General features: G+C 56.3%; 1 protein-coding gene across 1 annotated transcript; it reads left to right on the top strand.

The window, feature by feature from the left end:
• Positions 1-5,939: 5,939 nt before the first annotated feature.
• PITX1 (paired like homeodomain 1) lies at positions 5,940-12,267 on the top strand. The gene is made up of 3 exons (XM_061457247.1): positions 5,940-6,107; positions 8,804-9,009; positions 11,393-12,267. Exons 1-3 carry the CDS (start codon positions 5,945-5,947, stop codon positions 11,930-11,932), a joined length of 909 nt encoding a protein of 302 aa, XP_061313231.1. The 5' UTR covers positions 5,940-5,944; the 3' UTR covers positions 11,933-12,267.
• The last annotated feature ends 245 nt before the right edge of the window (positions 12,268-12,512 follow it).

The following is a 12,512-nucleotide window of genomic DNA, read 5'->3' on the forward strand; positions in this document are numbered from 1 at the left end:
GAAAAAGGAAAGAAAAAAGGAAAAAATATAAGAGAAATAATAATTAAGTAAAAATACGAAAAAAAGTAAAATCAAAAGAAAAATACGATAAATAAATAAAGTTCTATAGAAGAGAAGAAACTGGGCGCACACAAAGGTCAACTGTTCCTCTGATTCTGCGTTTTAAAGCAGGAAACGCACGGCTCTGCAGAGGTTCGCTGCTGTTTCTGAGAACATTAAAGAGTCCAGCGCGTTATTAGAATATTTCAGCCTTTCAGGAAATGTCCTGTTGAAGGGAAATGTGTTTCCCCCATCCAAATGCTGGAGCAATTAGGAGGTTGCTCGCTCGAAACAAGGTGGGGGAAACCCACATGGAAACACAGTATCGGGGATTCCAAGAGCAGCCTCGTGTGTTTTTCTGCTGAAAAAGGGGACTTCAGCAAATGCCAGCGGAGTGCCCGGGCCTTTGATTACCCTGCTTCAGAGGCATCTTTTTGAGTCCACAAAAAAGGCACATTTCGGGATCTAAAGATGCACACAGTAACATGAGCAGGCTGCCTCGCAAACTCCGGTGCCCCTTCCTCCATCAATTAATAAGAAAAGCATGTTTCCTCTGCTCGGAGAGGGAATTGTGGGACTATATTGTATATTTTCCCTCCCAGGGAAACAGCCCCCCGTATTCCTCAGCTGTTCACCCCCCGGCTTCCATCAGCCTGCGAACGGACAGGGATAAACCCGAGATGCTGCTCGCAGAAAATTCCTATTTTCCTAACGCAGATTTCAGTGCCCGTAGGCTGGAAGATGCGAAACGGGCTGGGAAGCAGCTCCTGCTCAGGCATTTGGGGGGAAAAGGAGTTATCCCAGCGGCGGGCACTCAAGAGATGGTGTTATTCTGGGGGGTGAGAGTAGGGAAAGGAGGGCCAAGGGGATCCTCCCCCCCCCCCCCCGTCTGCTCCCAGCTGCAGAAATCCGAATAGGAAAACCGTTTCTCCAGCCGTCAGTCGCTGCATTTCAAGAAAGCCTTGGGGTATCATTTGTATCTGTCAGAAAACATTAAGCCTTCAACTTTTTCATCCCGAGTTTTTGCAAGCGCTGCCGCGGGCCGCCGGCGCCCGAGGCAGCCCCGGGGTGGGATGGAGATAGAGATGATGGAGGGAGGGGGACCCGAACGAGCCGCAACCCGAGGCGCCCCAGGTGCCCCGGGAGCTGTCCTGGAACAAATGCCCCGGGAAAATCCCGTTTTCCCCGTTGGGTGTCCGGGGTGGTGGGAGGCGGCCGGCAGGCCGAGGGAAGCGGAATGGGGGTAGGGAACATTGCGGGTTGGGAAGTTGCGGGAAACCCTCCGTCGAGCATCCGCGGAGGGGCCCTGCGCGCCTGCGGAAGGCGGAGGCTTGGCCGACACGCGGAGGGACGGAGGTTACGGATCCAAAAGGGGCTGATTTCGTTTTGCTCTACTTCTTAGGAAAATTGCTCTCCTGGCTGCGCAGAGGAGAACGGGCCGGCTGGGAGCCAGCGTAATTTTCCACCTTCCTCTCCTGAGCGATTTAACACGCTCTCCAGGCTGGGCTTCTTCCCTGCTCGGCTTACCGCTGCCGGCTTGCCTGGCCCGGGGGTACCCGGCTCCGGAGAGGTCGGGGGGTGCAGGCACTCGTTCCCCGATCTTGGGGTTTGCCCCGTTCCCCCCCGGGCCGAGGGGAGCACTGAACCTGGCCTTGCGCTGAGACATACCCTCAAGTACCTTACGTGTAAGATGGCATTTGGGGTGATGCTGTTTTCGGGCAGGACACCCCCGGGACACTGCCCCGACAGAGACCACCCCCTCGAGGCATTGCAACAACAAACGCAACCTCCCCCCCCCCGGTGCGCTCTATGCTCCGCGGGGATCCATTCTATGCTACGCACACTCCTGCGCTGCGAGCATCCCCGGCCTCTACTTCTTCCCAACCAATGTGGGCATCCTGCATCTCAGCAGGAAAGCCGGGAGCAGGGGTTGGAGGCCCAAAACGCTCATCCACCCGTGCAGGGGGTATTTCCATAGAGGAAAGCTATAAAAATACCACTGCGCGCTGTCGTGGCGCTGCAGACCCTGCGCGGGGAGAACTGCACCCTTCGAGCCCCTCTCATCACCCCGGCGATGCCCCTTCGCCACCCGCTGGGCACTTTGGGGATGGATTTGTTACTAAAAGTGGTTTTCCTGCAGCAGCTCCCAGCTGCTGGTCTCTGTGAAGGGGGTGGAGGTTGGCTGTCTTGGCTGGAGCTTGATTTGACAGGGATTGAATTGTCTAGGTTTGGCTCGCCTGCATTGGTTGTGGTTTCATTCAGCTTGGTTTGGTTTCTCTTGGTTGAGTTGGGTTGGTTTGGGTGAGCTTGGGTTCGGTTGAGCTGGGTTTGATTGGGTTTGGTTTGATTTGGTTTGGTTGGGTTATGTTGGGTTGGGTCCTCTCTTGCCTCACTGTAGCTCTGTTTTTCAGAGGGCTTCCCTCTTCCTTTCGACAGAGGCGCGTTTTTGAGGAGATGCCTTCATTTTTGTAACAATTCCCAATAGTTTATAGACTGAATCTGAGTCTGTACAACTCTAATAAATCTGAAGAGGAAAAGCTGGCAGAGACTGATCCTGATATACGGCCCAGGTGCTTTGGCATTGGCTGCAACCACTGCAGGCAGCCAGGGGTGGGAACCCCTCTCTGAAAGCAAAGATCCCCCCTCACCGGCACCCGGGGCACATGGAGTCCCTCTCTCGGTCAGACACGTCCTGTCCTCTTCTCCACGGGGTTGTCACCGGCATGGCCAGCACTGGTTTATTTATAAGCGCCATCCCTCTCTCTGGGTTATTTATAGCAGGAGGAAGCGGAGCGGTTTATTTGCGGACTTCCAGCGTTTTACAGATCCCCGGTGCAGCCCCCAGACGGGGGGGGGGGGAGCGGTGGCTACGCGGGTGCGGAGGTTTCCGGGTTTCCGACTCAAAACCCTCCCGCGATCGCGCACATCGGCCGTGTCTCGGCCGGAGCTCCGCGGGTCCCTCTCGGCCCCGACCGTCCCTACCGCGGGTCTGCACTGGTGTTCTGGATGGGCTGCCCCGTCCTCTGCTCCCTTCCCGCAGCTCCCTCTGGTAGCCCCAGTGCTCGGGGACGCGTAGGGGAAAGGCAGAGCCAGGGACCACAGTGCTGCGTGACCCATAGAGCCACCGTCGGTGGTAAGAGCCGCCTGCTCCGAGCGGGGCATCAAGGCTTGCCTTGGGGGATGGCCTGGCTTGAAAGGTGAGGCGTGACGTCAGGGAAGCAAAGCGTGACGTCGAACGGATGGACCTGTGACGTAGCGCCTGTTGGAGCGGGTTGCCGGCAGAAAGATGTCCCCGACATCCCGAAACGGAGCGGGTCTGGAGGGGAGGAATGAGGAGAAAGCATAAGTCTGGGGGGCAACTGCCCTGTTGGGTGTGTTCTGTTGTCGCGATATGTGTTGTGCATGGAGGATTTGGCTCTGTGCGACAGGAGTCCTTAAATCCACCTAAAACATACATAAGATATGCAGAATATATATATACACATATATATGTGTGCATGTATATATAGTTATATATGTATGTAACTATATCCTCCTGTATGAGACGGCCGGCCCGAGCTCCAGTGTGTGGTCAATGCCTGACCCACGGCACTTGAGGGGAGTTCAGGAAGGAGCCGGGAGATGCTCCCGAGGGCTTGATGCGGCAGGATCAGCCCCGTTATGGAGGGTGTCTGCCGTTATGGAGGGTGTCTGCCCGGGATCCCTCCCCAAAGGAGCCGAGGGTAGGCAGCGGGACCCGGTGTTGCCACAGCCACTGCCTCGGAGAAATCACGGCGGTGCCTGGGGCTGATCCTTTCCTAGGGAAAATTGAGACTAAAACGGGTTTGTAAAAAGTAAATTTACGGAGCAGAAAAAAAAAAAAACCTGTAAATTTAAAAAAATAATTTAAAAAGGTACAAGAAAAGGAAAGGAAAAATCTGTCCCACAGAAACAGAGGGAATAAAAGGGACCGTGAAGGGTCTCAGGCACTGTGCATGTCTGGAATCTGTCACCTTCCTCTTCCTCGGAACCAAGGCCATCCCCACCTCTCTCTTTTTCCCCAGGGGGGTGTCTCCATTCTTCCAGCACCTTCTGCATTAGCTGCGCCTCTGGAAACGCAGAGGCCTTGCTAAATATTTGCATTTTAGACCATGTCCAGCTTTAGCAGCCAGGCTCCCCTCGGGTGCCCGAAATACCCCTTTCGTTTACAGACTCCTGAGCGAAGTTCAGTCGGGAGCGGTGGATGCACAGATGGACGCTGATATGTCACTTAGGAAAGGGGAAAACATTAAATGAGAGGGTTAGGGAGACCTGACCCTACCAGCACCCACCTGTACATCCCCTGAACTCCATCAGAGGTTCAAGGGTGAAGCTTTGGGCTCTCCAAGCCCGGTGTCTCCGCTTGTGGGGGGGGGGGTACCCGGCTGCATCACCCCGTCCCGGTAGGGAAAACCCTGCGCGGCTGGAACTTCGCTTCCCTCCACTTTTCCATAAACCGGTTCAAAAGTTCTCTCCCACATCTTTACTTGATTTGAAAGCAAAATAGAGTGTCAGGATGGATCAGTTAAAGCGAGCCGAGAAAATAAAGAGGAGAGACGGTCCTTTCCCCGGGCGGAGTTACACCGGGGGCCTTCTACCCCTTTCCTCTCCCCCTTCTCCGGTACCGGTACCCCCGGTTCCCACCTGCCCCCCGGGCTGAGGGTGGGTTTTCCCACCTCACCAGACACAGAAGTGCTATTAACCGGGAGGGCTCACAGCTAACAGCTAACCGGCCCCGCTCTGCACTGGGACAGGGCTCACCGGTGGCTGCTGCAGGAGAGTTGGGGGGAGCTCTGGCCCTGGGTGGGGGTCCCGGGCTGTCAGAGCCGCAGAACCCCCCCCGGAGAGTCACGGCGAGTACATCTAAGGGAGGAAAATCATTCGTTATTGATCGAATGCTGGAAGCTGATGCGATGGGGGCGAACGCACTGTGCCCCCGGCCGCGTTTCCTAAACCCTGCAGCCAGAAAAAAGCCCGTTTAGAAAAGGGTGAAACCAGCTCAGACACAACCCCCGGGCCCCTCATCCCGACACAAATCCCTTCCCCTGTTTGCCGCAGGACTGAAAGTTGCTGCGGGACCGCAGGGGTGCTGAGGGGTGCGCAGGGTGCGCGTCCACTTCAGGGCCTGGAAGCAGAGGTTCCGTGGGCCGGGAAGCCCAGCCGGGCTGGCTGCGGAGATACCCGCGGAGGTGCCGCGCTGCGCGGGGGCGCAACCTCCGCGCTGCGGAGGAGGGGGGGGGGATGGAAGGGGGGTGATTTTCCACCTCTCCATTCGCTTCTGGAATATTTTTAATACCTCACGGGCTTGGGGGAGGGGATGGAGGACGGAGGGGGGCGCAGCTCGAAGCAGTCGCAGCCGGGCGGCGGGGGCCGGGTAAGGGGTGCCGCGGACCTGGCCGCGGCCGCGCAAGGAGCGCGCACATCGGCGGGGAGCGCGGAGGCAGGTCCGCCCGCGCGGCCGGGCTGGGTGAGCGCTAGATGGAGTGATGCATTAGCGAGACGGGGAGGTTTTAACCTTCAGGGGGAGGAGCCCCGTTTAACTACAGGCATTTGTTCTAGGGCAGGTCACTTTAATCTCTTTAGCTTTAAACTGTCCAACTCGCAACTCGCGTTTCTCTATAAGGGATCTTTACCACTTCCCTGCCTATGCGGCCGGACTGCCGTGCCTCATCCCGAGCAGAGACAGCCGGCTTCGAGGCACCCCCCAGAGCTCTTCTTCCGACACCCTTAAAATAATCCTATTAGTAATAAGTGGATTTGCTTTTGCTTTTGTTGGTTTTATATCTATTTTTTAAAGAAAAACATAATAATAATAAGCAAACCTCTCGCTGCTTTCTGTGTGGAATAAACACCTGCAAACTCCCCCAGGCAGCCCGGCGCCCCTGCCATGGATTCCTTTAAAGGTGGAATGAATTTGGAGAGACTGCCCGAGAGCTTGAGACCCCAACCCTCCCATGACATGGCTTCCAGCTTCCATTTGCAAAGATCCTCGGAACCCAGAGACCCGATCGACAACTCAGCCAGTGAATCCTCCGACACGGAGGTGCCAGGTAAACCCACCGCCCCCCGCGCCCCCCGATCCCCCGCACGGCCTCCCCTTCCCCCCCCACCGCGCTTTCCCTTCCATTCCCTTCCCTTCCCTCCGCGGAGCTTTGCCCGCACCCCCCGCACAACCAGAGGCGATGGGGGGGATATGGGGGAGGGGAGAGCTGCCGGTGATCCCGGCGTGATCTATCCCGAGATCCCGGGATCCGGAGCTCCAGGCAGCCGTGGCCAGCGGTGACAGCCCGCAGGGAGAGCCCGCACGGATCCCAAACCCCATTCCCGAGCTGCTCTTCAATTGAAACTGCAGCTATTAATTGATGGGGTGGAAGGGAAAGGGGGGGACTCTTCGGGGAGTGCGGTTTTGGTGGATGTTTCTGAAGTAATGTCAGCTTTTGCCCGGGTTTATTTTCCAGATGGGGTGGTGCAGGGATGGAAAAAGATCCCTCTGTGAAAAGAGGCACGGGGGGGGGGGAAGGGAAAAATATCTTAAATAAGGAAAAAAGTCCCCGTAAAGAAGCAGCTGCATGGGCCGAGTGCAGGCAGCGCGGGCCGCCGCGGAGGCACTGGGGAAGGTCCCCGGCCCTGACCACCATGTGCTGCAAGGACTGAGTGATTTCCCCGTTTGCACTGAGTTCAAGTAGCGACATTTCTATCACGACGAGGGGAAAAGCTGGGAGAAGGAAACAAAAGCTGCAGAGAGAGCGTGAAAGCCTTGAGACCATTTATAGGGGGAGTTTAGATCTTATTTCATTTTAGCGTTTTAGTAGCTGCTCTTGCTCTTCGGAGCAAGAACCTGGGGTGTAGCTGCGGCAAGAGTCGGTCCCGAAGTAGCACCGGGTGATAAATAGGGTTTGAGTTGTTCTCCCCAGCCTGATTCGCAAACAAAGTTAGGGACCGGCGTCTGGAAGGGACTCTGAGATTAGAGGGGATTATTGGAGATTAGAGAGGGAGATTTGCTCCATTTTGCCCTACCCCTGTGTGTGACCCCTCGGTGCTGGAGGAGGGCTGGGGACCTTCCTGCTTTTCTTCCCCGAGAAGCTGCAAAATACCTTTCACATTTGGCATTTTTAACGCGAAGGAAAAAAAAAAGCTACAAAAGCCGCTTAAAGCCGGTGTGCTTTGCGATTTGAAACTGTCCCACAGCCCGCCGCGGAGGCCGCCTTTCCAAGGGAATCCTGGCAGGGTTAAACCCGGTCCCGAGAGAGGGGCGGCGGGGACGGAGCCCACCGCAGTCGCGGCGCTTCCCCGTCTCTCCCGGCTCCCTTCGGCCCGGTTCCTCGGGCTCTCCCCGGCCGAAAGCAGGAGGATTTGTCTCGGCGGGGTTATTTTGGTTTCTGTTTCTCCGCCGCCGCAGTGGGGCCGTGCGGCTCGGCAGGGCCCGAGCTCGGGCCCGGTCTGGATTGGGAAGGCTCGATGTGATCGGAAGGTTCGGGGAGTTCGGTGGCCCCGGGGGGGGGGAGCGATGGGTTCTGTGCTGCAGAGGCCTTGTTTGCTCTGTAAACCTCGTACGGCAGAAAGGGGCCGTCCGGGCTGCAATCGGCCCCTCTTGGGGTTTGCATTGAGCCGTTGGAGCACCCCCCCCCTCCCCGCTTCTGCTCAGGCGAGGAGCGGTCCAGGGGTGACTTTGCAAGGACGAGTGCTCCCGGGCTTTGGATGCAGCCCGCGATTATTTTTAGACTCACTGTTACCTCGCAGAGGTCGGGGCTGTAGAAATGTCCCCGGCCCGAGGCCGCTGGAATAAAACCCTCTAATGGTAGGGGAGGGGGACACCTTCCAAAGGGAAAACTTCCACAGGAGTTTCCTTTAGGCAGAAGCCAGACAGAGGCCACGGGGATGGCCGCGGACCCCGACCCCGCAGCCTCCCGCTCCCGGCTGCACCTTTCCCCTTTCCAGCCGGGGCCCGGACAGGGAGCACATTTCGTTCAGGCCTTTGACTCCTGTTCGGAGCACTTAAAGCAGGCTGAATCCGGTCGAAAGCCGGGCTGGGAGAGCCAGAACGGCCGTTGCGAAGCGGGAGCGGGGATTTGTCCGTCGCTGCGGTGGGGCCGGGGCCAGATTCCTGCTCCCAGCCCGCGCAAATCCCCACCGCGAAAACTCTCCTGGATTACTTTTATTTGATTCTTTCGATACGATTTTTGCAGAGGGGTTCGTCCAGGCTCGAATTAAAACAAACATAAAAATCCTAAAAGCGGCGAAAGAGAAAAAAGAAGGGGAATAAATAATTCATTGGGGGAACGAAGGGGCCGAGAGAGGGGGTGACTTTTGCAATGAATCGCTGCTGGGTTTTACACCCCGGCCCTTTCGAAGTTTCTTGTCGCGGCCGAGCACAACAAAGACAATGGAGCAAAGATCGCGCCTCGGCTTTGCGGGAGTAAAAAGGTGCCGCGGGACGGCGGAGCTGTCGGTGCTGCGGGGAACCCCTTGCCCCTGGTAACTCTCGCTGCCCAGGCCCGCTCCTATCCTGGCCGCTCAGCCGGTGCCTGGGCCCGGGCAGAGCTTCCTGCTCCTTCCTCGGAACCCGTGGGTTTAACTGCGAGGCGCTGGATGGGTGCAGGACCCGGTAGGACCGTCGCGGGTGCCCCCATTTGCTGGGCGGGCAGCGCTGTGGGTGCAGGGGGGTGCGTGTGCCTTTGTGCTCCTGTACTTCTATTTGCAACAAAGCAAATAAACTAAAACCCCCAACCCCGACACCCCACCGCAGAAAAGGAGCGCAGCGGCGAGCAGAAGAACGACGACGGGGCCGCCGACGACCCGGCGAAGAAGAAGAAGCAGCGGCGGCAGCGGACCCACTTCACCAGCCAGCAGCTGCAGGAGCTGGAGGCCACTTTCCAGAGGAACCGCTACCCCGACATGAGCATGCGGGAGGAGATCGCCGTGTGGACCAACCTTACCGAGCCCCGAGTCCGGGTAAGAGGGGCGCTCAGTCTCGCCGGGGTGCAGGCCTCTGGGAGCGGGTGGGTCTCAGAGGTACGGTCCCTTTCGGGAGCTCTGCGGTGGTCTGCGAGCAGGACCCTGCCGCCCTGCGCTTGGCTTTAATAACTAAAACTGGGATCCAGGCCGGAGAGGAGGAATTCAGCTCCCGGCTGCGGGGAGATGTAGCTCTGAGCGGGCTGCGACAGCTACGGGCCGAAAAACAGAGGTCGAACAACACGGGGGCGGGTCGGGGCTAGGAAGCCGCTCAAGTTGGCCTAAATCCCCATCCCAGCAGCTCCAGCGGCCCTTCCCCTTGCTCCGATTATTCCCGATAATCCCAACAATCGCGACCGTCTCCCACCAAACCGCCGCTGGACGCCATCGCGGCCGCTGGATGCGGTTGAGCCCGGGCCCGGGATCTCGGTGCCAGCCTCTCTTGGCCGCGCATCTTCCGTTTGCAGGGGCGATGGGAGAAGTGAAGGACAAGGGCCCCTCAAAGTCAATAGAGCTGTAGACACTTTACTTTACACGCCCTGGAGCCGATGCCACCATATATATACGTGGTGGCTAAGTATATATATATGGTGGCTATACATACATATATTTGGTGGCTATACATTTATATAAATATGGCGGATATATATATATACATGGAGCTATATATATATGGAGTCTGTATATACATGTGCATATGCATATATAGCCTCGGTAAAGGCTAGAGAGATTTCCTGCTGAAATACCCTAGCAATGAACGACCGGACCAAGCGGCTCGGATGTATTGATCCGCCGTGTCCAGGCTGTCACCGTTTCTCTCTTCCCGTTCCCCCCCTGGGACATTTCCCTGAGCGGTTCCTGCCGTGGCCGCACAGCCCTGGACCGTTGGCTGAGCACGTTACCGGTGAGCGGAGAAACACGGGAGAAAACGGGAAACGTCCAGAAATTCCTTTTCTTTTTTTTTTTTCTTTTTTCCTTTTTCCTCTTTTTTTTTCTTTTTTTTTTTTTTCTCTTGGCAATTAAACGCCGAGTGACCAAACCGGATTACAGAGATTGGGCTTTAAACCTTTCAAGAGTAAACACCCATTTGCAACGGGACAAATGCATCTGTAAGCATTGTCCTAATTGAGTTGAAAACGAAACAAAGCCGGAGCATTAATATTGGGGGGGATGTTTGATAAAGCGAACAAAACTAATATGTGAGTTGCTATTAACAAGATTTCGTTCTCCCTCTGTGTAGAGATCTTTTGGTTTGATGTTCTGAGATTGCAGATTGCAAATCTAACCTTAATTTGCTATGAGGGCTTTCCTTTAAAATGTCTAGGAGCCATAATTAAAACTATTACCCTCATTTTCAGGAAATTCCTGTCTGGAAGCACCTTCCGAGGAGTATATTAGAGGGTTTGAACACGTTGGCTTTCGTTTCCTATTTATACGGGCTTCTTTTTATTATTGTTATTTTTTAAACTAGACTCCTCCATCCATTCCCTCCCCCTTCCCGAAATTTCCATCCTCGAGGCCGGTGTTTCATAGCAGTTGCTCCATTTCTGCTCCGGGAAGGAGGCCCGAATCGCTGCCCCCTTTTGTCCTCTCCCGGTCCCTGCGGAGGGCGCGCAGTCTCCGCGGGGCCGGGCGCAGGGAACCGCGTGGCTCCGGTGTCCGCAGGGAGGCCGGGGGCGACGGTTCGGTGGGAAAAAGCCGGGAATACTGGGGGGGGGGGGATGCAGCTGGAGAGGCTCGCGGGCCAGGGCAAGCAGGCAGGCGGGACAATGCAGGATTTTTAACCTGGAAAAAAGAATTTTGGGAATGACCGGTTTCACTCGCGGGAGGCTCTGCCGCTTTCCAAGGGCTAACATAAAAGAAGAATAAATATAAGAGAAAGCCTGGACCAGGTTTTTGCATCAAACACCAGGAGCGGCCCCTCTTCTCTGTTCCCTACTCAGGGCTGTAAACCCCAGTAGATGGAAGGGCAGAGGCTGCATCTAAGGGCGATGCGGGGATTGATTTTTTTTTTCTCTCCCCAAACCTAAACATACTAATCCAATCCCTCTTTTTATGATCTCGAACAAGGGGCTTTTATTACACAGCATTAGCCTTCGGAAACACGGTGGAGCCGGGGCAAGCCGGCCCTGACCGGAGCGGAGCGAGGGGGGACCGGGCACCCTCCGGGACCGGCGGCTGCGCGCATCCAGCGGAGCGCAGAGGGATGCGCGCAGGGACCGCTGTGCGCGGAGCACCCTGCGGAGCCGGACTTCCGTCCTGCGGGGTTGGGGGGATGCAGGGAGGGGGACCTCTCATCTCCCTTCACATCCCGGGGTGGGGGTATTGAGCTCGGCTGCCTGTGCTCTGACCGTGCCGTGTCGGTGCCGTTCCCCTCCCGTAGGTCTGGTTCAAGAACCGCCGAGCCAAGTGGAGAAAGCGGGAGAGGAACCAGCAGATGGACCTGTGCAAGAACGGCTACGTGCCGCAGTTCAGCGGGCTGATGCAGCCCTACGACGACATGTACGCCGGCTACCCCTACAACAACTGGGCCACCAAAAGCCTCACCCCGGCGCCGCTCTCCACCAAGAGTTTCACCTTCTTCAACTCCATGAGCCCCCTCTCCTCGCAGTCCATGTTCTCGGCGCCCAGCAGCATCCCCTCCATGAACATGCCCTCCGGAATGGGCCACTCGGCCGTGCCGGGCATGGCCAACTCCGGCCTCAACAATATCAACAACATCAGCGGGTCCTCGCTCAACTCGGCCATGTCCTCCCCGGCCTGTCCCTATGGGCCACCGGGCTCGCCCTACAGCGTCTATCGGGACACTTGCAACTCCAGCTTAGCCAGCCTCAGACTGAAATCAAAGCAGCACTCCAGCTTCGGCTACAGCAGTTTGCAAAGCCCCGGCTCTAGTCTAAACGCCTGTCAGTACAACAGTTGACGGACTTGACACAAACCACCTCCGACAAAACATCGCCGACAAAGCAAAGCAGAAGCAAAGCGACGTTTAACGGAAAAGAAAAAAGAAATATATCAATATTAAAAACCCGATGATGCTAAAAAGAAAAACCCGAGCAAGTGAGAGAGGAAAAAAACAGGCAAAACAAACCGAAACGCCACCAAAAATAAACCCCCAAAAAGCTCCGCGGACTTCGACTGTCTAGATAAGACGATATTCATGCAAACCAACGATGCAACCAATGCAGCGCTTAAGTAAAAAGAGATAATAGATAACAATAAAAACCATCAAAACCGTAAACGGACCAGAAAACTTTCGCAAGAGACACCGAAATCTGGTACATGGATGAGTTGCAATTTTTTTTTCTCTGGATTATGCGGGTTGTATGTGTTTACTTGAACTTGCACAGGAGTTGGTAAGGCGGCCGCTTCCCCGCGGGGAGGGCGGCGAGGGAGGGAGGGAATGAGGGAGGGAATAAGGGAGGGAAAAGGGAAGGAGGGAGGAAGGGAGGGAGGGAGACGCCTCGGTGGTAAAGAGCTGGTGGGACGGTTCTTGGCCGCTT

This window comes from Pezoporus flaviventris, unplaced genomic scaffold (assembly GCF_033815535.1).
Source record: "Pezoporus flaviventris isolate CSIRO_AGI_PZ_B2104156 unplaced genomic scaffold, CSIRO_AGI_Pfla_v1 ptg000023l, whole genome shotgun sequence".
In the NCBI taxonomy this organism is placed as follows: Eukaryota; Metazoa; Chordata; class Aves; order Psittaciformes; family Psittacidae; genus Pezoporus; species Pezoporus flaviventris.